At 53.0% G+C, this 26356-nt stretch overlaps 1 protein-coding gene across 1 annotated transcript; it reads left to right on the forward strand.

Moving 5' to 3' along the window:
* Positions 1 to 62: 62 nt before the first annotated feature.
* On the forward strand, positions 63 to 24953 carry ZNF341 (zinc finger protein 341). Its single transcript, XM_071573127.1, has 15 exons — positions 63 to 360; positions 5884 to 5994; positions 7040 to 7227; positions 8319 to 8471; positions 9393 to 9632; positions 11322 to 11520; positions 13016 to 13100; positions 14155 to 14345; positions 15256 to 15449; positions 16409 to 16617; positions 17858 to 17954; positions 19672 to 19804; positions 20731 to 20842; positions 21643 to 21713; positions 23236 to 24953. Exons 1-15 carry the CDS (start codon positions 330 to 332, stop codon positions 23739 to 23741), a joined length of 2520 nt encoding a protein of 839 aa, XP_071429228.1. The 5' UTR covers positions 63 to 329; the 3' UTR covers positions 23742 to 24953.
* The last annotated feature ends 1403 nt before the right edge of the window (positions 24954 to 26356 follow it).

A 26356-nucleotide genomic window follows, 5' to 3' on the forward strand; every position in this document is an offset into this window, starting at 1 on the left:
CCGCCTTGCAGCCAATGGGCGCCGCTCGTCGCGTCCCGCCCCCCCCGGTCCGTGAGGGCAGCGGGCGCCGCTGAGTGAGGGCCCGGCTCGGCGGAGCGCGGTCATGGCCCGAGGGGCGCGGCGGCCGCGCCGGGAGCCCGAGCGGGGCAGGGGCAGCCAGGGCGGGGTCTCTGCCCGGTCTCCGCGGGCTGTGGCGGCGGGGCCGAGCTGAGCGCGACCCGCTCCCCGCTCCATCCCAGCCCCGGGGCCGCCCCCGCCCCTCCCGCGCTGAGCGCGCGCTGCGGGCGGAGGGCGCCCCCTGGCGGCGCCGCTCCCGCCGCCGCTCCAAGATGGCGCAGGCGATCTTCGAGGCGCTGGAAGGTAACGGGGCCGCGCCGGGGCCGCCCGCGCCGCGCCGGCACCCGCGGGATGCGACCCCCGCGCCCCCGAGCCCCCGCTGCCCAGCGCCGCCGCCGCGAGGGGCAGAGAGGCCGCCCCGGGGCCGCCTCGTTGGGCTCGGCCCGGCGCGGCGTGGGACGCTCTTGGCAGCCCCGGGCTGTGCCCCCGCGCTGTCCCTTCGCGTCCCGTAGCGGGGATGCTGCTGCGGCCCCGCCGCAGCCCAGGGCTCGTCGCGCTGTCGCTGCGGCGTTCCTGTCACCTCCAGACCCCCGGCCCGGTGTCACCTCCTGCCTGTGCGCCAGGGCACGCGCGCGCTGCCCATCCCAGTGCCCTGTACCCCGGGTAGCCCTCGGTAGCCACGGACCCTGTGCCCAGTGCACCACGTACCCTCCCTGCCCTAGTTTCCGATGCCGCAAGGCACCCCATTGCATCCCTGTCTCTGTATCTTGTGCTCCAGGGAAGTCCATCCCATCCCATCCCATCCCATCCCATCCCATCCCATCCCATCCCAGTTCCCGTGTCTTGTGCTCCAGGGCAGCCCATCCCATCCCCGTCCCCGTGTCTGGTGCTCTAGGGAAGTCCATCCCATCCTATCCCATCCCATCCCTGTGCCCGTGTCTGGTGCTCCAAGGAAGTCCATCCCATCCCATCCCATCCCATCCCTGTCCCCATGTCTGGTGTTCCAAGGCATCCCATCCCATCCCATCCCATCCCATCCCATCCCATCCCATCCCATCCCATCCCATCCCATCCCATCCCTGTCCCCGTGTCTGGTGCTCCAAGGCATCCCATCCCATCCCATCCCATCCCATCCCATCCCATCCCTGTCCCCGTGTCTGGTGCTCCAAGGCATCCCATCCCATCCCATCCCATCCCAGTCCCCGTGTCTGGTGCTCCAGGGCATCCCATCCCTTCCCATCCCTGTCCCTGTGTCTGGTGCTCCAAGGCATCCCATCCCATCCCATCCCATCCCTGTCCCCGTGTCTGGTGCTCCAAGGCATCCCATCCCATCCCTGTCCTCGTGTCTGGTGGTCCAGGGAAGTCCATCCCATCCCATCCCATCCCAGTCCCCGTGTCTGGTGCTCCAGGGCATCCCATCCCTCCCCATCCCTTCCCATCCCTGTCCCCGTGTCTGGTGCTCCAGGAAACCCCATCCCCTCCCTGCCCTTCTGCCCTGCACATTCGGGCTCTCCCATCGCCCCCATCTCTGTGCCCAGGAAAAGGATCACCAATCCCCAGGGCACCCCCATGACTCCTGTGCATCCACTGCCAGCTGTGCCTGTGCTCAGCACTCTGGGACACCCCCTGTATCCTCCCCACCACCCCAGGGCTCACACTGCCAGCCCCACCCCTGTGCCACACTCCCTGCCAGCCACAGGGATGATGCCCAGGCAGGTGCTGGCCCTTGCATGTGTGTTTTGGGGGGGATTTGTGCTCTGGCACAGCCCAGGGTGTGCCCATTGTGAGGGTGAATGGATCAGGCTCTAATTCATCTCAGTTTAGCACTGGGACAGTGTCACAGCCAGGTGCCACCTGAGAGGGACTCTTGGATGTGCCAGGCTGTGGCAGTCTGAGCCTGTTTGGGGAAAAACTATTTCCCAGGTATCAATTTCCTAAACTGGATTACAGATATATTTTCCTCTGCATGGGAGGACACCACTGACTGCAAGGCCTGGCATCAGGATTGTCACCTGTGCTTTCAAACATCACCTGTGATTGCAGCAGCAGCAGAGAGAGAAGCAGAGGAGAAATATTTCTCTATTCTGTGAGGTTACTTGGTGCATTTCCCAGCACCCTGTGTAGAACCAGCCCCCTGTTTCCTCTCTGCAATCAGCCTTGCAGTGTGAGTTTTCTTGCAGAATTCAGGAGAGCAAAACTTTTTAGCAAATTAAAAAGACTGCAGCAATTGGCAGCTTTTAGTGTCTGAGCTTGTTTGGTCTTGATTGGATTGGAGGTCGGTGGTGTCTTGGATTTGCTGTGGGCTCAGGGGGCTGTGGGGCACAGGGACATATTCACCTGTCCCTAAAGCACCTGGTGCTGGTGTCAGGAGGAAAGGCTCAAGGAATGGTGGAAAAGTAGCACCTGGGTGAAATGGACAGTCTTGTTTCATCACCAGCAGAGAGAAATTTGAAAGAGGAAAAGAAAAAAGCACAAGCCAGTAGTCCTGTACTTTTATCTCAGCTTCCCCAAATCACCCTGGTTTTGTCAGCCTCTGGGGCACCTCACCTGGCACCTGTGCCAGGAGAGAAGAGCACGTGTTGTTTTAAGTTTTATGAGTTAAGAGCATCCTGCAGACTGCTGCTGGCTGTAGGCAGGGCAGGATCCATCCAAAGGTTTCTCCTGGAGTCTGTGGATGGCTCAGAACAGCATCTGCTTAACCAAGTAACTCTGCCAGTTTGTCTTCATGGGTTACTGACCTTGACCTTGGGGTTTTCCCTCTGGGAGTTGTGGTGTTGTGCAGTTACCCTGTGAACCAGGGACTCTGGGCAGTGGCATGAATTGCCAAATAAATGAATCACAGAATCATAGAATGGATGGGGTTGGAAAAGACCTCCGAGATCATCAAGTCCAACCCTTGGTCCAACTCCAGGCCCTTTACCAGATCATGGCATTCAGTGCCACGGCCAAGCTCAGCTGAAAAACCTCCAGGGATGGGGAATCCACCCCCTCTCTGGGCAGCCCATTCCAATGCCTGAGCACTCTCTCTGCAAAGAAGTTTTTCTGCTCTCCAACTTCAATTTCCCCTGGCAGAGCTTGAGCCCATCGTGCCCCCTTGTCCTATTGCTGAGTGCCTGGGAGAAGAGACCAACCCCCACCTGGCCACAACTTCCCTTCAGGCACTTCCAGACAGTGCTGAGGTCACCTCTGAGCCTCCTCTTCTCCAGGCTAAACACCCCCAGCTCCCTCAGCCTCTCCCCACAGCACTTGTGCTCCAGTCCCTTCTCCAGCCTCGTTGCTCTTCTCTGGCCCCGCTCCAGCCCCTCAATCTCTTGCCTCAACTGAGGGGCCCAGAACTGAACACAACACTCAAGGTGTGGCCTCCCCAAGGCAGAGTCCAGGGGAAGGACAGCATATTTCTTTTGTCCTGGGCTACTTTTCCGTGTCAGGATGCTGAATGCAACACTGACAATGTTGCTGGATCATTGTCTTCAGGTCTTGGCCTCTCCTGAAGCTTCTCCCTGGCTAATGGGATCAAGGCTTTTTTCCTTGGAATATCTGACTGTGTGCCAGAAAGAAACCCAGCTCTCCCATGCCAGGCACATCCAGAGTGGCACTCATGGCTCAAACTTCTTACGTATCCCCATACTACATTTAACCTGAATTTTTGATCTCTCTTTTTCTTTTAGATTATTTCTGCTGGAAAATGACTCTTCCATTTTACTCCCTGGTTTGGCTGTGCCAACAAGAGCCTGCAGTGCTGCCTTTGCAGTTGCCCAGGGGTGATTTGTGCTGGAGGATGTGTATGGTAGAGCCAGGCTTGTGCTGGTGTGAGGAGACCCTCCCGGGAACGTTCTAGTGCTGTTCTGCCAGCAGGGCTGACCTGCAGGGCTGGCTGCAGCTCTCCAGGCAAGCCAAGGCTTGCAGAACTGGACCTGCAGCTTTTCTGTGCCTCCCTGTGATTTATGTGAAAGGCTTCCCATGGGCATGGTGGGAATTTTGTGGTAGTGTGTGATGTAGTGGGGTCTGCTGCTTTCCTGTAGCTGCTTGTGCCTTGAAGGACAGTGCTTTGCTCTCTTCCAGAAACATGAGGGGAAGTTCTGGCCAGGTGGGGGTTGGTCTCTTCTCCCAGGCACTCAGCAATAGGACAAGGGGGCACGATGGGCTCAAGCTCTGCCAGGGGAAATTGAAGTTGGAGAGCAGAAAAAACTTCTTTGCAGAGAGAGTGCTCAGGGATTGGAATGGGCTGCCCAGAGAGGGGGTGGATTCCCCATCCCTGGAGGTTTTTCAGCTGAGCTTGGCCGTGGCACTGAGTGCCATGATCTGGTAAAGGGACTGGAGTTGGCCCAAGGGTTGGACTTGATGATCTCGGAGGTCTTTTCCAACTCAATCAATTCTGTGATTCTGTGAATGTGGCACTGAGTGAGAATCAACCATGTCTTGATCCAACCCTACTGTGATCACCAGCCCAGGGCACTCTGTGCCCTGGGCTGGTGATCACAGTGGGGTTGGATCAAGGGTTGGACTTGATGATCTTGGAGTTCTTTTCCAACCCAATCGATTCTATGATTCCATGAGCAGTGTTTGCAACCTCTTCTCAGTGAAATGATGGAAAAGGTCTTCACAGAGTCTCAGTGTTCCTTGCTTCACACTGGAGATGCTAAATGAGTTTTTAGGGTTTCTTTAAAAGGCTGTAGATTGTCTGGGTACTCCCTATCCAGAGGGTAACATCCCAGTTGTCCAGGTTAAGTTTTAGAATTACAAGAGGAACTTGGAGTGGTGGGTTCTCCTGCTGTGCTGGTCCCTTGTGCCATGATCTGCTGTGGTGTTTCCCTGTCCTTCCTGGTGCTGTTTGCTGAGCAACCTCTTCTCAGGAACAGTCCTCACCTCAGGAATGGTCTGCACCTCTGCTTGGGAATGATCAGATCAACAGAGCTGCTTTTATTGGGTCACATAATTCTGAGTTCAGAGCTTCACAGCAAAGAAAGAACTTGAAGAAAAGTAAAAAGCAACTGAAGAGCCCCCCCCACCTTTCTTCTCTCCCTTAATCCGTAAGGAATCACATAAACCCTGGAAGGCCATTTCATGTATTCGTGGGTTCCTTGTCATGAAGGAATGGTAGGGAGGAGTGGAGCTTAAGAAGCCCCAAATCAGATTGTCCTGTGTGTCTTTACACATTAGAAGGAGTGTGTCAGGCTTAATCCATGGGTCACATGCTGCTGGCCAGGTTGTCTCCCTGGATGAGCAGTCCCTGTCTCCTGTATTTATCTGGAATGTTTTACAGTGTTTTAGCTGTAGTGAAAGATGTTTGTGCCAAAGTAAGTAATCCAATTCTGACAATAGATCTGACTGGGAGTGTGTCCCCTGGGTCTGATCAAGTCTGGGGATGCTGGCCTTGAAGACAGGGAGGCATTTCTAGCAGTGCTGCCGAGAGAGTTGCTGCACACAAGGATTTTGTCTGTGCTGAATCACACGGTGTCCCCAGACAGACCCACCCAGGCTGCTGCTCTGTGACATCCCAATACCTGCTTCTTAGCTCTTGTCATAACCAGTGTTGTAACCATCCTTCCTCTCTGCAGCAAGTGCCTGAAACTAAGCCTTCTTTTGGCTTTCCTTGCCCTTTTTCCCTTTTCTTCATGTACCAAAGGAGTTATGGAGACAGGTGGGAGCGTTGCTCTGGTGTGATAGTTGATGCTGTGGAACACAGAGTGAGGGTGGCTCTGCAGGGGGAGAAAGCAGCATCTGGAGCGTTGCTTCCATCCATGACTTGGGAACAAGCTCCCAGTGCCCAAGCACTCCATGCTTGGCTGTGTTCAGTTTACCATCCATGCTTGTGTCTCCTTTCAGGAATGGATAATCAGACAGTGCTGGCTGTGCAGTCCTTACTGGATGGTCAGGGAGGTGTGACGGATCCATCAGCTCAAAATGTCAACTCCTCCACCGCCATCCAGCCCATGGGTGAGTCCTGGTGGCACTGGGGAAGAGAGGAGAGGGGTGGGAGTGCTGCACATCTCAGAACAGCTGTGTGTGTAGGGTGGTGCTGCAAGTGTTGTGAGCCCTCAGCAGGACCAGGCAGAGCAGGAGGAAGGGGCAAGTGCCCAGGAGAGCAGAGATGCTTTTGGAGATGGTCACGACAACAGACTTGACCATGTGCTTCCAATAAAGGCACAAAGGGAGGGAGAAGCCACTGTCCCCACCACTACTTTTTACTGCTCACATTCCTTATCTTTTGGGGATACTCCAGTCTTTGAGTATCTCATCCATGTGCTTGAATATGGGAACTGGTCATTTATGTGCACTTGGACACTCACAGTGTTTGACTGGGACTTGCTGGGTTATCCCCCAGAGGAGTTGCAGTCTGTGTCCCCAAAAACGTTCTGCTTCAGGCTGTGAATCAGACAGGAGGAACAGCCTTGAGTCCAACTGGATTGAGTGCCAACAGTGTGTGGTTTGCTAACGCTGCAGGTTTTAGCTGGGATGTGTAACTGGGTTGTCTTCTTTCTGCTTCTAACGTCAAGCAGAGGTGCCAGAACCCATCAGTCTCAGGGAGGGGTGGCTTTAGGACACAAGCTGACAGTGGCTCTGTGCCTGATCCAAGTTACTTTTCCTTTGTGCAACTTGTGTAATAAAACCTGCCTCAGCCAGCACAATGCTGGTGCTTTGGAAGAAGCTGCTTTGGCTAAAAGCAGAAGGTGCTTCAGGAGCAAGGCTGGGTTGGTTGATCCTGTCTATGGGATGAGAAGACAGTGGGATTCAGTGTGTCCCAGGGAGACAGTGGGTTTTGTCCATGGGAGCTGGGCTGAGATGGGCTCAGTCACATCAGCTGTCTTTAGGGAGCATTTGGGTTGGGGGAGGAGGGACAGTTTGGCCCTTGCACCTGATCTCTACTGATAATGATGTCCTTGAGGTGCTGAGATCCAAAAGGTGCCAGTTTTCCTACACTGTGACTGTTGGGGAGCGCAGGAGAAGGCCTGGAGCAGTGATCTGGTTCTCTTCATTGCAGATGACGAAGACGTGTTCCTCTGTGGGAAGTGTAAGAAGCAGTTCAACTCTCTGCCTGCCTTCATGACCCACAAGAGAGAGCAGTGCCAGGGCAGTGCCCCTTCCCTCTCCTCGGTGTCTCTGGCCACCAACAGTGGGTACACCCCGTCCATCACCTCGGTGCAGCCGGCTCCGAGCGCCGGCCGGCAGGTACCGAGTGCAGGCAGAGGCTCTGCTGCTCCCTTGATGGGATTTTGGGAGGGAGGGCCATTGGAGTGAGGATTTTAGATCTAGTGGTGCCTCATGACTGGCCTCTTTTCTGGGAAATTCAGTTGTGGTCCTGTTGGCTTTTCACCTCACGGTTGAAGTGAGGTCCTCTGCAGTGGTGTCCTCCTGCAAGAGTGTCTGATAGCCCTTTCTCAGGACAGGAGGGATTTCAGCTCCTGTCTGTGCTGCAGCCAGACTTGGCTGTACTGGAGAGCCCAGTGTCACACTGGACAGTACTCAGATGGCCATGGTTCCTGTTATCCCCTGGGCTGTGGTCTGGCTCGTGGGCAGCAGAAGAGGGCAGTGTTTGGCAGCTTCATCCCTGCATCCCTCCTCTCATGTTCCTGCAAATAAGCCCACATAGTGTGGTGTGATGAGCACTGAGGGAATATCCTCTCTGGAGTTACTCTCCTTCCATAAAGAATTCTGCAGAGTGAATCCCTGGTGCATGACATGTACTGTACCTGCAATTGTGGTTGTTTCCAAGATGCTTTCAAACCAACTGCTTTTTTCAAGTTAACTTAGTCCCAGAGGATGGTGCTTCTTCCCAGGGCTGCAAATATAGGTTGTTTCCACCCAAAAAATGTGACAGCCACCCTCCCCTCCTGTAATCCGAGTCCCATCTGAATTGCTGAGCCTGATGTTCACCACTGTCAGCCAGAGCAGCCTCCTCAGTTCTCCACCTTCACTAGCTGAGGCAAGCACCCAGGAGAGGCCTGTACTTGTCTGTGATCCGTTTGTCCTGCAGATCTTGTTTAATAACCCTTGATTTGAATTGTAGCCAGTGGCCACTTTCACGAGTTGCTGTGATATTTTTTGACTCCTTTCTAAAGAGCATTTCTGAAGCTGCCCTGTTGTTATGGGGAGAAACTCCCATGGCCTCAGCAGGAAGCTGCAGATAATTACTGTGGCTCACTGCTGACCAGAGGCTGTGAAAGCAGAGACCCTGAGGTTCAGTAAAAAGCAGTATCATTGTTTTTTGGTTATCATTTTGTCCTGTTGCTGGCCAACAATGCATCCTTTTATCCTTTCAGCAAATCTCTACGTACATCACAGTTCCCCCATCACCTCTGATTCAGACCCTGGTGCAGGGGAACATCTTAGTCAGCGATGAGGTGCTGATGTCAGCCATGTCTGCTTTCACATCCTTGGACCAGCCCATGCCAGCAGTGCAGCCCCCGGTGCAGGTAAGGGGCACGTGTGAGCCCAGGGAGTCTTGGTTAAAGCTCATCCACTTCCAAACCCTTGCCATGGGCACGGGGGCACCTTACACTTGACCAGGTAACTCCAAGCCCCATTTAGCCTGGCCTTGAACACTTCCAGAGGTCCTGCCCAAATTGCTGGGGATGCAGCCCAGGACACGCTTGGCTTTCAGGGCTGCAGGTGCACATAGCCAGGTCATGTTGGGTTTCTCATACACCAGCACCCCACATCCTTCCCCTCAGGGCTGCTCTCAATCCATTCTCCTCCAGCCTGTAATTGTGCTGGGGATTGCCCTGACCCAGGTGCAGCACTTTGCACTTGGTCGTGTTGAACTTCATGAGGTTCACAGAGACACCTCTTAATCCTCTTCGGTCCCTCTGGGTGCCCCATCCCTTCCCTCCAGCGTGTCAACCACACCCCCCAGTTTGGTATTGTTGGCAAACTTTGTTGCTGGTTGATTAAATCTTTGTAAAATGGTCTTTCCAGCTTTTTGTTGAGCCCCTGTATAATGATTGGCTTTCAGAGCCCTTGTCAGTTTGCTCCAGGGATTCCCCTTGTCCTGGGATGGTTGGTTGGGCTCTCCCCAGGCTGTATAAAGTCTCCACGGCTCTGAAAATGTTCCTTGCCACCAGAAGGATTAAAAGCTTAAAAAACAGAGTAATAAAAGCACTGGGGATTTAGCACTTTTATTTTGGAGGAGACAAAGTCTACCTGCAGGTCATGGCAAGCCGCCAGCACAGCCTGGTCCAGCCTGGAGTTGGATACACTGTGTTGTCTCAAGACATCGCTGCTGTTCCTGCAGGTGCTGTTTTGAATTGGCATTGGGAATGTGTGTGATTGTACAGCCCCTGCAGCTCCTGAGTGCTGCATTTCAGCGTGCTGTGTCTCTCCCTGTGTGGTTGCAGAGCAGTATGAGTATGCACTCCGGGGCTGGCTACCTGTCCCAGCCGCCCCCGCCGCCGCCTCCGCCGCCGCCGCCGCCGCCTCCTCAGCCCCCGCCGCCTGCCCCGCCCAGCCTGGGCGCCCCGGGGCAGCCCGGCACCGGCACCGGCGTGGTCGAGGTGTACAGTGCACCCCCTCCCATGGCACCAGCCAGCACCGTGGAGATCCAGACGCTGGGCATGCAGCCCTACCCGCCCATGGAGGTAAGGCTGTCCCCAGGTGTTGGGGTGACTGTGAGTACATCCCTAAGGAAAGCAGTTTAGAGTTCTCCCTTAAAGAGAAGAGAGCTACCTGGAGTGTGTGTGGTGACTTGTGACCAATGAGATGCTTTGATGTATGTGAGGTGAATGGGCCAGCCAATAATGTCATGACATGTTGGATGTGAGAGGATATAAAAGGTATGAATGTTACTGACTAAATATAGATCTAGAAATATCTACTACTTCATCTACTAGGAACTACTACTACTACTGGAACTACTATGTACTACTACTACTACTACAAACAGTCTGTGAAACTATCTTGAATAAAGTCTTGTGAGCCTTCTGATCACCCTTCTGCTGCCTGCTGTGCCTGAGCTCTTTGGACCATCTTTCATGCTGCCCCCTTACTTGGGATAAGGGCTACCCCTACACCCAGAGATCTGCCCTCATGGGCCTCTTCTGGCAAGAAAGGCTGCTCGGGAGTCACCAAGGCTAGAAATTGTGGAATCACACAGTGGGTTGGGTTGGAAGGGACCTTAAATCTCATCTCATTCCACCCCTTGCCATGAGCAGGGACACCTTCCACTCCAAGCCACCTTGCTCCAAGCTCTGTCCAACCTGGCCTTCAGGAATGTGGAACGAGAGTGTGGGAAGGTGTGTTAGGTTATTTGACAATGTTTTTTTCCTCTGCGAGAAGGTACCAAACAGAAGAATGTCAGCAAGATGGTGGGGATTCTGAGAACAAGAGAGACAGACAGCTAAGAGGGACAGAGACTTGGCCAGCACAGGCTTAGGAAACCTGAGTGTTTGTTGTGGTTGAAGAATATATGCAGGTGTTGGGAGTGAGGGGGAGCTGAGAGAAGGGACCTCACCTTCCAAAGAGATACAGAGCACTCCACTGCACACTGCAGGAGAGAAAACATCAGTCTAAATCCTAATGAGCTTGACAAGGTGGCTTTTCCTAAAGAGAGGCACAGGCAGAGTGGTTTTACTGGTGGGTCAGCTATTTGCAGTCTCCCCATTCGCACTGCCATTCACAACAGAAACTACTGGGTGTGACTGAGGTCTGTCATCCTTATCTTTGTAGCTGGCATCTGATCTGGAAGTGCCAGTGGTCAGAAATGAATGGGCATGTTAGATATGTAGTGCTCTGTGTTTATTTATCAGGGTGGGCAGGAGAAACACCCTCAAACCCTATCACTCCAGACTGATGCCTCTAAGTGTCTTTTTCTAATCTTGGTGCTGACATAAACAGTTGTGCTTTGCCACCTGGAGTTTCCTTGTGCCTTCCTTTCCTTCTTCAGTTCTGCCAGAACAGGTAGCAGGGTCTGGAGATCCCTGACACTGGGTCAGCAATAATCCTTCTGGTAACCTGCTCTGGAGGGATAAGAAACTCTTCCAGGTATAAGACACAGATGAGGGACTAGACAGCTCATTCCAAGTAGTTTTTTGCTGTACCATTCCTGCTTAATAACTGCTAGATGGTTTTTGATACTCAGCAGGAACACTGTGCAAGGTGTTACCTTTAGAGACACATTGTTGGACTTGGTGAACTGGAAATCTGATCCAGTTTGGCAGAGGGCAGAGAACTTAAGCAGACTAATAGCCTGGTGTTGCTGGAGATGGAGGTTAGGGGACAGCAGCATTCTGTGTAGCAAACCTGTTCCACTGATGAATTCCCTCTTGCAGGTACCGAGCCAGTGTGTGGAAAGTCCAGTGTTCCCCTCTCCCCCTGTGTACAGCCCTGGGAAGCAGGGGTTCAAGTCCAAGAGCAGCAGTGCTCCCACCCCCCTGACCAGTGCAGGAGGAGGAGGCCCCGTGGTTGGTTTTGTCTCCCCTGCTGCAGCCAAAACTCGCCGCTGCAAAAATGAGAGTGGGCTGCAGGAAGGTGAGTGTCCTTACAGCACCTGCCCTGTGCTCACTGTGCTTGTCCCAGAGTGGGCTGCTGGCCTCAGGCTCTCCAGGCCCCGAGGGGTGGCACTGGCTGTGCAGCTCTGAAGGAGGAACACCATGCCCTGCATGAAACTGCCAAAAGCAGCCCAAAGTGTGGATGTGCTTCTTGTCTGTCACCTTTCTGTTCTATGTATATGTGGAAGGACTGGCACTGTGCTGTGGCATGGGCAGCCTGTGCCAAGTCTCTGCAGCCATGTGCTTACTGGATCACACCTGAAAGGGGGCAGCTGCAAAGTAAGGTGTTAGAGCTTGGTCTGCTTTACCCTGAGAAGACTGTCCAGTTGCAAGGCTGGTGGGCTGCATGTGGCCTGGCTCTGGACACTCTCATTCCAAGAGTTCAGCAGGCTCATTCCTGCCATGTGTTTCAATGAAGAAAACACCTGTCCCCAGGTGAGGTAGGACAGGAGCATGTGCTGTTACAGGATGGGGGAGCCTCAGAGCCAAGGCTGGCCTAGCTGTGGCTGGTGTGATGGTAGCACATCTACCTGGCTGACATGGGAGGTCCCAGGCACGAGATGAAGGAAAGGCACATGGCCTTTGTTGCCAAGGCTGGGCCTCTGGAGTTGCAACCATACAGATCCTGGGGTTTAACCTTATTTGCTGAGGTGTGAATGGTCATGCATGCTGCAGTTATCAGTCCAGAATTTCCTAGAGCAGCCCATGGTTCTGCTCTTACCCATTGGTTTAGACCCCATCAGAGTAGGTAGAAGATGTAACTGACTGACCTGGAAGGGAGGAATATGCACATGCTCTGGGCTAATGGCTGACCTGGTGAGTTCACAGCAGAGATGGAGCTGGGGTCCTTCCTCTCAGTAGTTCTGTGTCTTTTCCCAATGCCCAACATGCCTTTAAAAAGGTGCTTTGTAGCCCAGCTGGAAGGGTCCCCAAAAAGGAAGTGGTAATGCCTGAGGGGGATGCTCTGCCCCACCAGACTACACTCCTCAGTACTACTAGAGTTGGCTCAAGTTATGTTAAATGTATGTTTGTGTTGATAACATCTCCCCAGTCTGGCCAGGCAGATCTTTTTTCACAAGCCTGTTCTTGGTCCTGAATAGTCATGTCTCAGGGTGAGAGCCCTGTCACACAGTGGGGACAGGGCTGTGCTGTGTGGCCTCATTCATAGAATCATAGAATCAGGTTGGAAGAGACCTCTGAGATCATCAAGTCCAACCCTTGATCCAACCCCACTGTGGTTACCAGATCATGGCACTCAGTGCCACATCCAGTCTCACCGTAAAACCCTCCAGGGTCGGAGAATCCACCACCTCCCTGGGCAGTCCATTCCAGTGCCTGACCACTCTCTCTGTAAAGAACTTTTTCCTGATATCCAACCTAAACCTCCCCTGGCAGAGCTTAAGCCCATGCCCTTTTGTCCTACTGTTGGTTGCCTGAGAGAAGAGACCAATTCTTGTGTGTGCTCTTGTTTTCAGGTAAACCCAAGTCCCCCAAGCTGAAATGCACTTACTGTGACAAGGCCTTCACCAAGAACTTTGACCTGCGGCAGCACATCAGGAGGTAACGGTGCCGCTGACCTGGACACAGCAGAGTGGCTTGGGTGGAGGTGGGCACAGTTCTGCTGAGGGAGTCTGTGCAGTGCAGTTTGGCATGTCCCAGAACCTGCGCTGTAATGGGAGGGAATTTCTCCCTCTCGCCTCAGGACACCTCTCCAGTGACTGGAGTGAAGGCTGCATCATGGATATGATCTTCATGCTGGTTATGTGGTGGGACTGGAGGCTTGATTTCCTCACTGATGAGACTTTGACAGCCAAACCTGTTGTCACTTGATCACTGGAACAGCAGCATCTCCACTGTTTGCCTCTGTCCTTCCCTTTCCTCTCCCTCCCTAGCAAGCTGTAATCTTCCCGTTTGGTGTTGTCTGGTGTAGCAAACTAAACCAAGCTCAGTGTCTATACAGGGAGCTCTTGTAAGAGAGCTTTCTTTGGCAGGAGACAGCTGAAATCTTCAGAGTTTCCTCCAGCAGAGTCTACTAGACTCAGAACAGATGTGAGGGAACAAGTGGGGGGCTTGCACCCGTCCCGAGCCTGGACTCTTCACAGGGTGTACTCCGTGTGTTGGAGTCCAGTCCACTCTTTCTCCTGAAGCAGAAGGGCAGGGTAGAAAGACCTTTCTGCCCTGGACAGGGAATGCAACTTCAGGGGGGTCAGGGGACTGCAAGCTAGAAGAGATGTGTGCAGGGGAAGGAAGTGTGGCAGGGAAGAAAGGGCTTGTACCCCTGAGAAAGTGATGGGGCCCTCAAGATCTCTGCAGACACCCTGACAGTGAATGCCCTGATGTTGCTGCAAAGCTCTTTCCTTTCCCACATCTTCCTTTGATCCCTTGTCATCCCCAGAACACAAGTGCTTTTTCTGTGCACCAGCCTTGTTTTGCCAGGCCTCTCACAATCCACATAGTCTGGTGAATCAGGTCCCAGAGCTCTTGTTTGGCTAGTCCAGATCTGATGTGCCAAGCCAAGTTCCCAGCACAGTCCTTCAGTGACCACCCCAAGGGCCCTGCCTGGGGGCTGCCTCCTGTCTCCACCAGCTGTTGATTTAGTGCCTTCTGCTTTCAGTCACACAGGTGAGAAGCCCTTCCAGTGCATTGTGTGTGGCCGAGCCTTTGCCCAGAAGTCCAACGTGAAGAAGCACATGCAGACCCATAAAGTGTGGCCTCCAGGGCTGGGCTGCACCATCTCCCGCAACTCCATCACAGTGCAGGTCATGGCCTTGAATCCCAATCAGCCAGAGGACGAGGAGAACACAGGTTTGCTGTCTAGGGGTGGCATGTACATGGGGCAGTGAAGTGAGAAGGCTGCAGGTCCCTGCACTTCCACACAAGGAGGGTGGGGAGGTGGGAGCTGTTTGCTGTTCTGGGTGGGGTTTAGCAGCTCACACTAAGCGAGTTTCATTTGCTCACCTCCATCTGGCAGGTGCATCCATTTGTACCCTGAGCCGTGGTGGATTCAGGTGCTGGTGGAGACTGACTCCAAGCTCTGTGCCAGTATGTGCATGCAGACAGGACAAGGTGTCTTCCCCTTGTCACTCCCTGGCAGGCGCAGCTTTGGCAGTGCATGAACCACACCTGACAGCTCTGGTGAGGGGCCAGACAAGCCAGTGGTTTAAGGTAGCCCAGTGCTCTTGTTTGAAACATGCATGTTGTGCCTGGGCTGGATCTGGCCACAGTGGCCACCTGAAAATACCTGAGGCAGAGAAGAGCTCTTCGCTGGTGTCTGGATGCCCTGTCTGCTGCTGACCCCAGTCCTGGTGGGAAAGGAAACACAGTGACAGTGTCATGTCTAGGACAAGGCCCCCCTGGAACTGCTCTCTGCAGACATCATGGACTGAGCTGGCTGGATCTGAACCTCCCGTGTCCTGCCAGAGACAGGAGTAAATCTGGCTCTGGTTCACTGGGGGAGGCCTGTTCTCTGACTGCTCCACAAAGCACAATTATATCCATGGAAAAAGAGAATGGGTTAAGGAGAGGAAGACTGGGTGGTCAGAGCCCTTACGTATCTCTTGACAAATTTAAACCCACCCTGTTGGTGAGATCTAAAGAATCTGTGTTGTAAGGGAGGCAGAGCCGAGCATTGTGAGTCTCAGCAGTGTGGTGCTCGCAGAGCAGCCTTCAGAGCTGTGTCTTGGCAGGCTGTGACTGTCCCTCTCCCTTTCTCCAGGTTTGTCTCAGCCCTCAAGGAACCCTGTGCCACCGCCCCAAGAGCTGAGCCCCTTGGAGGAGAGTGAGGCAGGCAAGCTGGAAGGCAAGCAGGTTGTCCTGATCGACAGCTCTTACCAGTGCCAGTTCTGCCCCAGCAAGTTCAACACCTATTTCCAACTCAAATCACACATGACACAGCACAAGAATGAGCAGGTAGGCACAGAGGTTGCCCTGTGTGGGTGATGAGATTAGGATGGGCTTCATATAGTGCACCAGGGTCTGTCCTGAGCCTCTTGCTCTGTAAAGCTGCCAGTTCATCCCGTGCAGCTCAGCTCTCAGGGTTGTAGCTGTGAGGTCTGGATACCTCTGCCTTGCTGAGTGAGAAGTCAACTGAGCAGGTTTGGGTGGCTGGAAGAGAAGCAAAGTGTGTCCAGTTCTGGGCCCCTCACTTCAAGAAAGACATAGAGGGGCTAGAGCATATCCAGAAAACAGAAACTATGCTGGAGAAGGATCTAGAGAGTCAGTCATATGAGGAACAGGTGGGGGGCCTTAGGCTGGAGAAAAAGAGGCTCAAGAGGGACCTTCTCACTCTGCAATTTCCTGACGGGAGGGTGGAGCTTGGGTGGGGTCAGGCTCTGCTCCCAGGTGGAACAAGGGACAGGAGGAGAAGAAATGGCCTCAAGCTGTGCCAGGTGGTTTAGGATAGCCCAAGGGAGGTTCATGTTGGACATCATGAAGAATTTCTTCATTGAAAGGGCTGTCAGGCATTGGAACAGGCTGTTCAAGTACCAAGTGATAAAGTCTCCAACTCTGGAAGTGTTCAAAAACAACTGGATGTGACCCTTAGTGCTGTTGTTTAGTTGACAAGGTGGTGATTGGTTAAAGGATGGACTCGATGGTCATGGAGGTCTTTTCCAGCTTTAATGATTCAATGATTTTATGAAATCCAAAGTTTTCAATGTAGGTGGCAGCCTTGGGATCATGGGACAGTCACCACTGGGGTGTTGTGGTCTCACCCACTCGAGTAGTTCCAGGCCCTCACATCAACATCCCTTTGTCCCACATTGCTTTCTCGGGGGAGAGCCCTGACAGTTGTGTTTCTTTCCAAGAAGGAGGGAGTTTCTCTGGCTGTTTCCATGGCATCCTGCTCCAGTCACTCTCCCTTCTCCCAGGTATACAAGTGTGTGGTGAAGACCTGTGCTCAGACCTTCCAGAAGCTGGAGTCCTTCCTTGAGCACATCAAGAGCCACCAGGAGGAGCTGAGTTACCGCTGCCACCTCTGCAGCAAGGACTTCCCCTCCCTGTACGAGCTGGGTGTCCACCAGTACTCGCACAGCCTGCTGCCCCAGCACAGCCCCAAGAAGGACACGGCCGTGTACAAGTACAGTAGCAATCGGTGCTCACAAGGCTTGTAGGAGTGAGTGGGTGCAGAGTGTGTTTGGTGGGGACCTTAGAGGGAACAGGGGGCTGTGTGATCTGTGGCTTTGGTGCTTGGGAGCACCCAGCTGGCAAATGGGGGGGTCCCTTCACCAGGCTGCTGCAACCAAGCACTTGGAGTGCAGGGAATCTTTTGGAATGACAGTGAAAGGCTGGGATTGGTTATGTGGGAAGATCATGTCACTGCAAATCATCTTATCCTGAAGAATGGTTGAACCTGCACTGGGCTGGGTCAGAGATCCAGGGAAGTCCCTTCCCAGCCTGTTTTCTGTGATTCTTCAACAGCTGCAGCAAAGGGAATGTGGGCTGTAGACACCGTGCCTGCTTCTCCTATCCCTTTGCTACAAAAGGTTCTGTTCCCTGGAAAGCCTTTCTACTAGCATAGAGAGAAAGGGTGAGAAGTCCTAGAAAATCTTCCTGGAACTTTTGAAATGCCTGTAGAGATGTTCAGGAAGACTAGGAAGCCCAGAACATACTGTAGGAGCTTCATGGAACATGTGTCTGCTACTTTTTGCATATTCCATGGTTTCTAGTTAGCCTTATTCTATGGAACTTCATTCTGTGGCTTGCTAGTGGGGATCCTTGAGCTCAGAGCCCTGCTTATGTCTGAGGAGTCTGACCTAAGGAGAAAGGGTTTCACAGCAGGTACATGTTGGAAGTGCCTCTGTTCTCGTTGCTGATGGTGCTTCTCCCAATGCCCATTATGAATCAGCTTTGGCAGAGCTCTCCAGCTGAAATACTGCCAAGATATGGGAGCCCTGTCATCCTGCATCCTCACTCTCAGCTCCTTCACTGGAGCAATAAAGATGGAAACAATGAAGATGGAAGGAGATGTTTTAAGTAAGGTGAAGTCAGTATTTAGGGCTTGTCTCCACGAGGAAGCAATGTGGAATATGTGCTCAGGTCTGGGTGCTCCCATGGCAGTCTGTGTGGAAGAGCATTGGAGTTTAAAGACTTCTCCACCCAGTTTTCCAGCATTTTTCCCTCTGAAGGTTGCTTAGTGTGAGTGTGAGCTGGCATGTGGATTGCTGAGGTTCCAGAGCACCTGAGAGATTATTTTCTGTACCAAACCAACCCTGTCAGAGATGACTGTGGAAGGGGGCTGGGCTGGGCAGGTGTGCCTGTGCTGCAGGGTTTGCTGAGGAGCCTTGCTCACAGGCCCTGGCCTTTCTCTCCCCATCCAGGTGCGTGAAGTGTGTCAATAAATACTCCACCCCGGAAGCCCTGGAGCACCATCTGCAGACAGCAACACACAACTTCCCCTGCCCTCACTGCCAGAAGGTGGGTGGGTGATCCCTCCCTCAGCCAGGCCTGGGCACCTGGCAAGGGCTCTGAGGGGGTCAGGAACCCTTGGCTCCTTTTCCTCTCCCTTTCTACCTCAGTGTGGACTGGCAGGTGCCCACAAGCTGCTTTCCAGAGGGACAGAGGTAATTGTACCCCTGGCTTCCAGCTCTCTGGCCTCACACAGAGTATGTTCCTCCCTGCAGTGTTGTTTTGTTTCAGGTCCCGTTTACTGAGCAGGATTTGCCAGAGCAACTCCCTCATTCCCTCAGCAGCACAGGACTCTACACTAGGCTGCTGTCCTTAGTTCTTAAAAGCAAGTGTACCAGGAGGAGCAAGGCTGGTTTTGGGAAACTTTGACCCACCATTCCGGGCTACCTCTGGCTGGAAGGGTTGGGCATGGAAAGCTCCAGGTCCTGTGGGAGCTTCTACACCTCCATTACTGTCCTTATCTCCTGTTGCCACACAAGTCTCTGAGTTCTCCCTCATTCCTCTCTTTTGGATGAGTGCTCTGTGTTGTTGGCAAAGAGAAACCTGTCTGAGTGATGGGACTGGGAGTGGGATGATGCTTGGGTAGGTTTTTGCTGGAAATACTCTCATCAGCACAGCCCCTGAGGGGGTTTGAGGGGCAAAACCTGGTGGGGTTTGAATTCTGATAAATGGTTTTATTGAAATCCAGACTAAAATTTGGACCCTTGCTCCTGTTTGTAGCAAAGGAAATGAAAATCCTGCAGTGGGGGCAGGGACAATCTCAAAGGAGTGACCACTCTGTACTGAGGTAGCTCAGGAAGGGGAAACACTCCTGCCATGGTTAGTAACCCATCTTTCTTACCTGCCTTCTCTCCACTTCCTCAGCCAGGTGACAGGTGCCCTTCTGAGCCTGGGTGGGACTGGCAGAATGCAGCAGAGGGATTTGAGAGCCCATTATCTGCAGCAGGATTTTTTACTTCTGCTTGTATTCTTACTAATATTGCTGTTTTCTGGAGACGTGAGAGCACAGTCTGGGTGCCAGAACTCTGAGTTTTGCTGTGCTCCCCTCAGGTGTGCTTGCAGCATGTTCATCAGGAGTTCACTCAGCTGCTCATTTCCAGTATCTCCATTAGCCAAAGGAGCCATTTTTCCTGGCTGTATAAAGATGATGAATGGGAGCTTTTGGTAACAGATTTTGAGGAAGAAGAAGGTGAAGTTAACTGTAATTACTGGAGGTCCTTACCCAGCTCATCCTACTGCTGGCTTGGGTGGGAGAGTGGGCATCCATCTGGGATGCTGGTCCTCAGCACTGTGGTGTTACACAATTAACAGCAAGGTTCCAACTTAGGTGTTTCTAAATTATAACAAAGTTTGGTGATGGCTTTTTTGTTTGGTTGGTTTGGGGTATTATTTATTAATTGTTTTTAAAGCTCTACTTGTAATTTCCTTGTACAATCCTAAAGGTTTTCTCAGTGCATCCTTCCTGAGCAAGCAGTGTCCATGAGCTTCTTGCTCATGTTACCCAGACAAGCTGTGGCTGCCCCATCCCTGGAAGTGTCCAAGGCCAGGTTGGACTAGTGGAAGATGTCCCTGCTCATGGCAGGGGGTTGGAACTGGAAGGTCCCTTCCACCCGAAGCCATTCTATGATTCTCATGTTTTCTGTACAGGCTCCCCCTGCCTTGCCCGTGCCAGCTGGTGCTGGCCCGTGTGTGCTGCTGGCTCAGCCGTGTTTCTGTGTGTCCCCAGGTGTTCCCCTGCGAGAGGTACCTGCGGCGCCACATCCCCACACACGGAGGGGGCAGCAAGTTCAAGTGCCAGATCTGCAAGAAGTTCTTCCGTCGGGAGCACTACCTCAAGCTGCACGCCCACATCCACTCGGGTACGGCTCCCTCTGGGCCGCAGTCCTGCTGCCCTCTGCTCCTGGCTGCTTTCCTGAGAACAGGAATAATTGAGTTGACTCTGAGTCATTCATAGCACTGGGTAGGCCACACCTCGAGTGCTGTGTCCAGTTCTGGGCCCCTCAGTTTAGGAAGGATGTTGAGGTGCCTGGAGCATGTCCAGTGAAGGGCAGTGAGACTGGTGAAGGGACTGGAGCACAAGTTCTGTGAGGAGCAGCTGAGGAAGCTGGGGTTGTTCATCCTGGAGAGGAGGAGGCTCAGAGGAGACTTTGTCACTACAACTGCCTGAAAAGGGGCTGTAGCCAGGCAGGGGTTGGGCTCTTCTCCCAGGCAACCAGCAGCAGGACAAGAGAGCACAATCTTAAGCTGTGCCAGGGAAGGTTTAGCTTAGACATTAGGAAGAAATTCTTTATAGAGAGAGTGTTTAAACATTGTAATGGGCTGCCCAGGGAGGTGGTGGTTTCACCATCCCTGGAGGTGTTTAAGAAGAACCTGGATGTGGCACTTAGTTCCATGGTCTAGTAGACAAGGTGGTGTTGGGTCAAAGGTTGGACTTGATGATTTCAGAGGTCTTTTCCAACCTAGTTGATTCTGTGTGATTCTGTGTAACATGGGTTCAGGACACATGTGGTTTTGGTTCAACCTTGTGACCAGTCCTGCCCTGGTTAGAAGTGGGACACACGGGTGGCTTCCTCAGTTCCTGTGGTTGCAGAACTAAGGAATTTGGCCCTGGAGAACAGGAGCACCGTGCAGCGTGGGTTGTACCCAGCTATTTATCTATCAGACAGGGAAGTCTGGGGAAGTTTATGGTGTGGCACAGGCACCATGGTGGATCCTGTCCCTGGCTAGAGCAGCCCTGTGTGTCTGGGCTCTCCTGACTCCTGGTGTCTGTCCTCTCTTCCCCCAGGTGAGAAGCCCTTCAAGTGCTCAGTGTGCGACGCTGCCTTCAATCGCAAGGACAAGCTCAAGCGGCACATGCTGATCCACGAGCCCTTCAAGAAATACAAATGTCCCTTCTCGTACGTGGTGTCTGCAGCATGGTGGCATGTCTGAATGGGGGTGGGACAGGGTGTGGGATGGAAGGAATGTCTCCTGCAGGTACCCCGGGGTACACTGTGGCACCTGCCAATCCACTGCTTCTTGGCTGGGGAGGTGGGAATGCTCTGTGCTTTTGAATTGGGCACCCAGGAGTTCTGTCTCTGATGTCCTGTGGAATCAATTTCACCCCAGTTCAACAGCCTTGTAAAATAACACCTGCCTTCATGGGAAGCTTCAGGGAGCACCTGGGGAGCACCAGGGAAGAGAAGGAGCATTATCTGACCACAGAGCACAGGAGTGCCTGAATAATGGGCTCTCCCTGACTCCATTTCTCCAAAACCACTTGGCAGCATAGAACGTAATGTACAAGCCAGAAAACCCCAGGTTTGGAAGGTACATCCCCAAATCCATGGCATAGCCATGGGCCTTCTGAGATAGCCAAGTCTGACTGGTTTCTCCCTGCTCCAACCACTTTGTAGCTCCTTCCAAAGTACTTCTGTCTCCAGCTGGGATCTTGGACCTCCTGCTTTTAGGAGCAGTTATAGTGAGACATAGACCATGTGTAATGGAGGGAAAGCCATGTGTCCCTGTAGCAGCCTGTTTATTCCTCGTTCCTCCCCAGAAAGGCTGAAATAGTGGAGCTCCTGCTGGGGCTGCACCAAGGGACCCACCTGGGTGCTTCTGAGGAGAAGGGTCATGAGTCCCTCTGTGGTCCAGCATCTGTTTGTACATCAATCCTCAGCTGATTCATGCTGCTCACCAGCATTTGTTGTTGTTACAGAAGCCACACGGGCTGCAACAAAGAGTTCAACAGGCCTGACAAGCTGAAGGCTCACATTCTGTCCCATTCAGGTAAGTGGTTGGGAATGCAGTGACTGGGATTTGCTGTGGTGCTGCAGGAGCATCTGATGGAAGGAGTAAGCCTGAGAAAGAAAATGAATTTATTAGCATTCTTTTTTCTCTATGTTGCTGCAGGACTGTTTGAGTTTACAGTTATTGTATTTACAATTATGTCTAAGCTTTAGGCTGTTTTCTGGGACAGTGTGGTCTGTAGGCAGGACCTGCTGGTGAAACTCAGAAGAGCTGATTGCTCAGTGTGTTTGCTATCGAATCAATATCCAGAGTGCTCTGTCCACTCCTCCCCAGTCCCATCTCACGTACAAAAGGATTTGGGATTTGATTTCCTTCTCTCTGTGTTCCAAAATTTATGCTTCCCTAATAAAGACAAATAATTGATTCCTGTGCCCTAGGGAACATTCAGACTTTTGTCTCTTGGGGTAAAACTGGAAGTCTTTCTTTTTGCCCAAAGCCCTGCAGAGTGGGATCAGATGGAATGTGCTGACAGTGCAGTTATGGATTGTTTCAGACTGCACATTCCCATATTTTGAAAGGAAAAGAGGTGAAAATTTCCTTACTAAATACACTTCAAAAATTAATACTTTAAGATTGTTTTCCATTTGAATCACAATTACATGTTTTTCTGATATTTCAATCCTCTTATTTGAGGCAAGAATATTTATTTACAGTCAGGAGCTTCCTCCCAAGCGGTGGCAGAGGGGCAGGCACTGGTCACTGCTCTGTGTCACCAGTGACAGGACCCAAGGGAACAGCTGGAGCTGTGCCAGGGCAGGTTTAGGGTGGATCTCAGGAAAAGGTTCTTCCCCCAGAGGGTGGTTGGGCACTGAACAGGCTCCCCAGGGCAGCAGGCATGGCCCCAAGGCTGACAAGAAGTATTTGGACAATGCTCTCAGGGACATGGGATTGTTGGGGTGTCTGTGCAGGGCCAGGAGCTGAACTGATGATCCTTGTGTGTCCCTTCCAGCTCAGGATATTCTGATTCTACTAAGGGCTAAAACAATAGTTAAGCACAGACATTTAAGTTGTAGCCACCCACTCTTTTTTTAACTGCAGTTTTGCTTGGCATTTCTCCTCCCTTTATGGGCAGTTAAATGCCTCCCTGACATCCAATCCTGTCAGATCTCGGAAGCTCAGCAGGGTCAGCCCCAGATTAGTACTTGGATGGGAGACCTCCTGGGAAATGCCGGGTGCTGTAGGTTCTAGTCCTGAGGACTTCACTGGCACTGTCCAAGCTCACTCGGCCGTGGCAGATGAACCTCAGGACTGAAACGGTGGGGCCAGTTCTGCCCATGCTGAGCCTCACCTAAAATCCACTGTGCAGGCTGGAAGGGCACACCCACGTGGGGACAGCCCTGCCCAAAGCTTCCTTCGCGAAGTTTGGCCATACATACATACATACATACATACATTCTCCTCCCTTTGGTCAGGGAACATGTCCTTGGGGAGGAGGTGAAGCTCTCATGCTCTGCCATGGTGGCATGGCTGGGTCTCTAACCACGCTCTGTCTCCTGGGCAGGGATGAAGATCCACAAGTGCCAGTACTGTAACAAGTCCTTCAGCCGCCGCGCCCACATGGTGGAGCACCAGCGCTCACACACTGGGAACTACAAGTACCGCTGCCCCACCTGCAGCAAGGGCTTCACGCGCCACAAGTACATGAAGGACCACAAGTGCCGGCTGGGCTCGCCCAAGGACAAGGACCTGCAGCTCAGGAAGCCCCAGAAGAAGCGGGTGGTGCGGGGGCGCAAGGGGGGCCTGGCCCTGCCCGGGCTGGCCGAGCTGAAGGACTGTGGTGCTGCCGGGGAGAGCCCCCCCGAGGGCGGCCTTGACAAAGAGCCCTTCCAGGAGTCGGACGCTGTCCTGTCCATCGTGGTCGGTGGGTCAGGAGCTGCTGACTCGGACCTTGGCGCTGGGCAGCCCAACAGCATGGCATCCAACCTGGCCCTGGCAGAGCTGCAGGCAGGCTCGGATGGGCCCTGCACCATGCTGGCTGTTCCTGTGTACATCCAGACCACAGAGTGACCGTGCCCAGAGCCACTGTGTGGCTGTGGGGCTGTCAGACTTGGTGCTCAAATTTATCCCAGTGAAGAAGACCAAAGCTCTTATGGGGAGGTCGATGGATATGAGAGAGAATGACTTTCATCTCCACTGGTTCTTCCCATCCTTGAGCAGAGGACTGCTTGGAAGCCACCAATAGCTACAAGGCACTGAAGAGAGTGGCTCTATTACTTCTTGTCCCTCTGCATTACGAGGCAGCTTAGGACAAGAAAGACAAAGATCCCTGAATCAGGGTAAGAAGAAGGAGCATGCAAACTTGGAACAAACAAAGCTGCTGAAATCAAGTGGCTTTGCAAATCACAGCCTGTCCCATCTGTGGTTTTTCTGGCCTAAAAGCTGTATTGCCCAGTATTTGGGTGGCCCTTCTGAGAGCAAACATTTGATCCTTCCTAGTGGAAGCGAGTTCATCTGAGATCCTTTGGGAACACTGTTCAGAAATACCTTGATAGACTTGTGTCTGGTATCTTATCTCTGTCTCTCTCAGTAGAAAGATCACCGTGTCTGTACTACACGTGTTATAAACACCCTGGACCTCACGTGCCATGTGGAGTCAGTGTGTGGGAGCACCTGTGTATGTGTTGGCTCTTCTCTCTGGTTGCTGTTCTCTTCACAGTGTTTTTTTCATTGGTTTTCCCCATATGCAAGGATCTCTGAGTGCCTTAGACATCAGGGAGTCAATCCCTGTGAACAGTTAAACCTGACCCCTGTGTGCAGTGGGGTGGGACTAAGGCCTGAGTGCGTTGACCTGCCCAGGGTCACACAGGAAACCTGTGGATGCATCCAGGAACTGGTGTTCCAACATCAGCTCTGGGCCAGGTGCTGCAAAGAAGCTCTGTCAGCTGCTTCCCACCCTCCACATTCCCTTAGCTCAGTTCTGTGGGGCAGCTGTCAGTAGTTTCAGTGGGGAGTTGGTGTGGTTAGGCAGCAGAAAATCCTGTGTGACTAGGACAGTTGTCTTGTCCTTTTGTATTCTGCTCTGATTTCCCAAGTAGGAGTCCCAAAGCCACCATGGGAACACCAAACCCAGGAACTGGAAATTACCACTGTGCACTGTTGGTAAGGGAGCTGCAGAGGCAGGTCTGAAGCCCAGGTGTGTGTGCTGCTCCCTTCACTGCCCTGCCAGACTCCTTTCTTCATGTACTGCCCTCAAACCCCATTTTTACACCACCACGGGATGCACTGGCTGTTGGGGAAGGTAACTTGACCCACACCTCACACTGCTGCTGCCTCCAGGTCCCCGTGCTCTGCTCCCCCGTGCTCTGCTCCCCCGTGCTCTGCTCCCCCGTGCTCTGCTCCCCCGTGCTCTGCTCCCCCGTGCTCTGCTCCCCCGTGCTTTGCTTCCCCATGCTTTGTCCCTGCTCCATGTGTAGGCCAGCTGAGCTGAGCTTTCCCTGGTAAATCTGTTTAATGAGGTGCTAAGCTGTCTGTGCATGCAGAGTGTTGTATTTCCAGCCTGTTTATCCACAAGAAGTGCAGAGCAGTGTGGGTTCAGCCAGTTCTGGGTACTGAAGTCCTGGCTGTGGAATCCCAGCCTTGCCTTCTGGGAATTGGTGAGTGTTTGGCCACTGGAGCAGTCAGCCCAGTGTTACTGGCCTGACTGGTCTGATCCTGAAGCCTGCCTGAGCTCCAGCCCTTGCTTGACCTCAGGGTTCTTTTCTTGTCTTCTTGCTTAAATCCTGAAAACTGAAAAATAGCAGCTTGCAGAGGGCCGTGCCCATCGTGTATCTCTGTTGTTTCTCTGCTCCCAAACTACACTATCACTCCTGGGACACTGTCACACAGTTCCTGTCTGCCAGTGCTTCACTTTGCTCCCTCACTTTCCTAACTCATATTTTTTTTCTATTTTCACTTCTTTGTGATGTTTCTGCACCTCCAGCTGTTGGGTGTGAGGAAATGGAGCTCAGGACTTACAGGAGCAGAGGTTGTTGAGGGTTCACAGGAGGTTAAGGAGAGGTCTCGCTGCTGCCTCCCAGGAGGGGGTGGAGAAGGTGGAGCCAGGCTCCAAAGGTGCACAGGGATGGGATCAGAGGTGACAGGGACATGTTGGAATGTGGCAACTGCCAGTACCCAAAGGAGCTTACAAGAAACTTGGAGAGGGACTTTTCACAAGGGCATGGAGTGACAGGATAAGTGGGAGCAGCCTTAAACAGAAGGACAGGGTTAGGTGGGATATTGGGAAGAAATTGTGAGGGTGGGCAGGCCCTGGCACAGGTTGCCCAGAGAAGCTGTGGCTGCCCCATCCCTGGAAGTGTCCAAGGCCAGGTTGGACAGGGCTTGGAGCAGCCTGGGCTGGTGGGAGGTGTCCCTGCCCATGGCAGGGGGTTGGGACTGGGTGAGTTTTGGGGTCCTTTCCAACCCAAACCATTCTGTGATTCCATGATTCTAACTTCTGACGTGATAGAAAGAAATGAGTGATCAAAGGGGAGAGGCTGCAGAGAGGCCGTGAGACCCCAGTACCAAACTGGTGAGAACATCCTGCTTGGGTGGAGCTGGCTGGGCTGGGGACATCGAGGTGGCCCTTCCTACTTTGGTGTGTCTGTGCTTCTGTGAAACCTCCTGTCTGCTTTGAAGGGCAGTTT

This window comes from Pithys albifrons, chromosome 18 (assembly GCF_047495875.1).
Source record: "Pithys albifrons albifrons isolate INPA30051 chromosome 18, PitAlb_v1, whole genome shotgun sequence".
Taxonomy (NCBI): domain Eukaryota; kingdom Metazoa; phylum Chordata; class Aves; order Passeriformes; family Thamnophilidae; genus Pithys; species Pithys albifrons.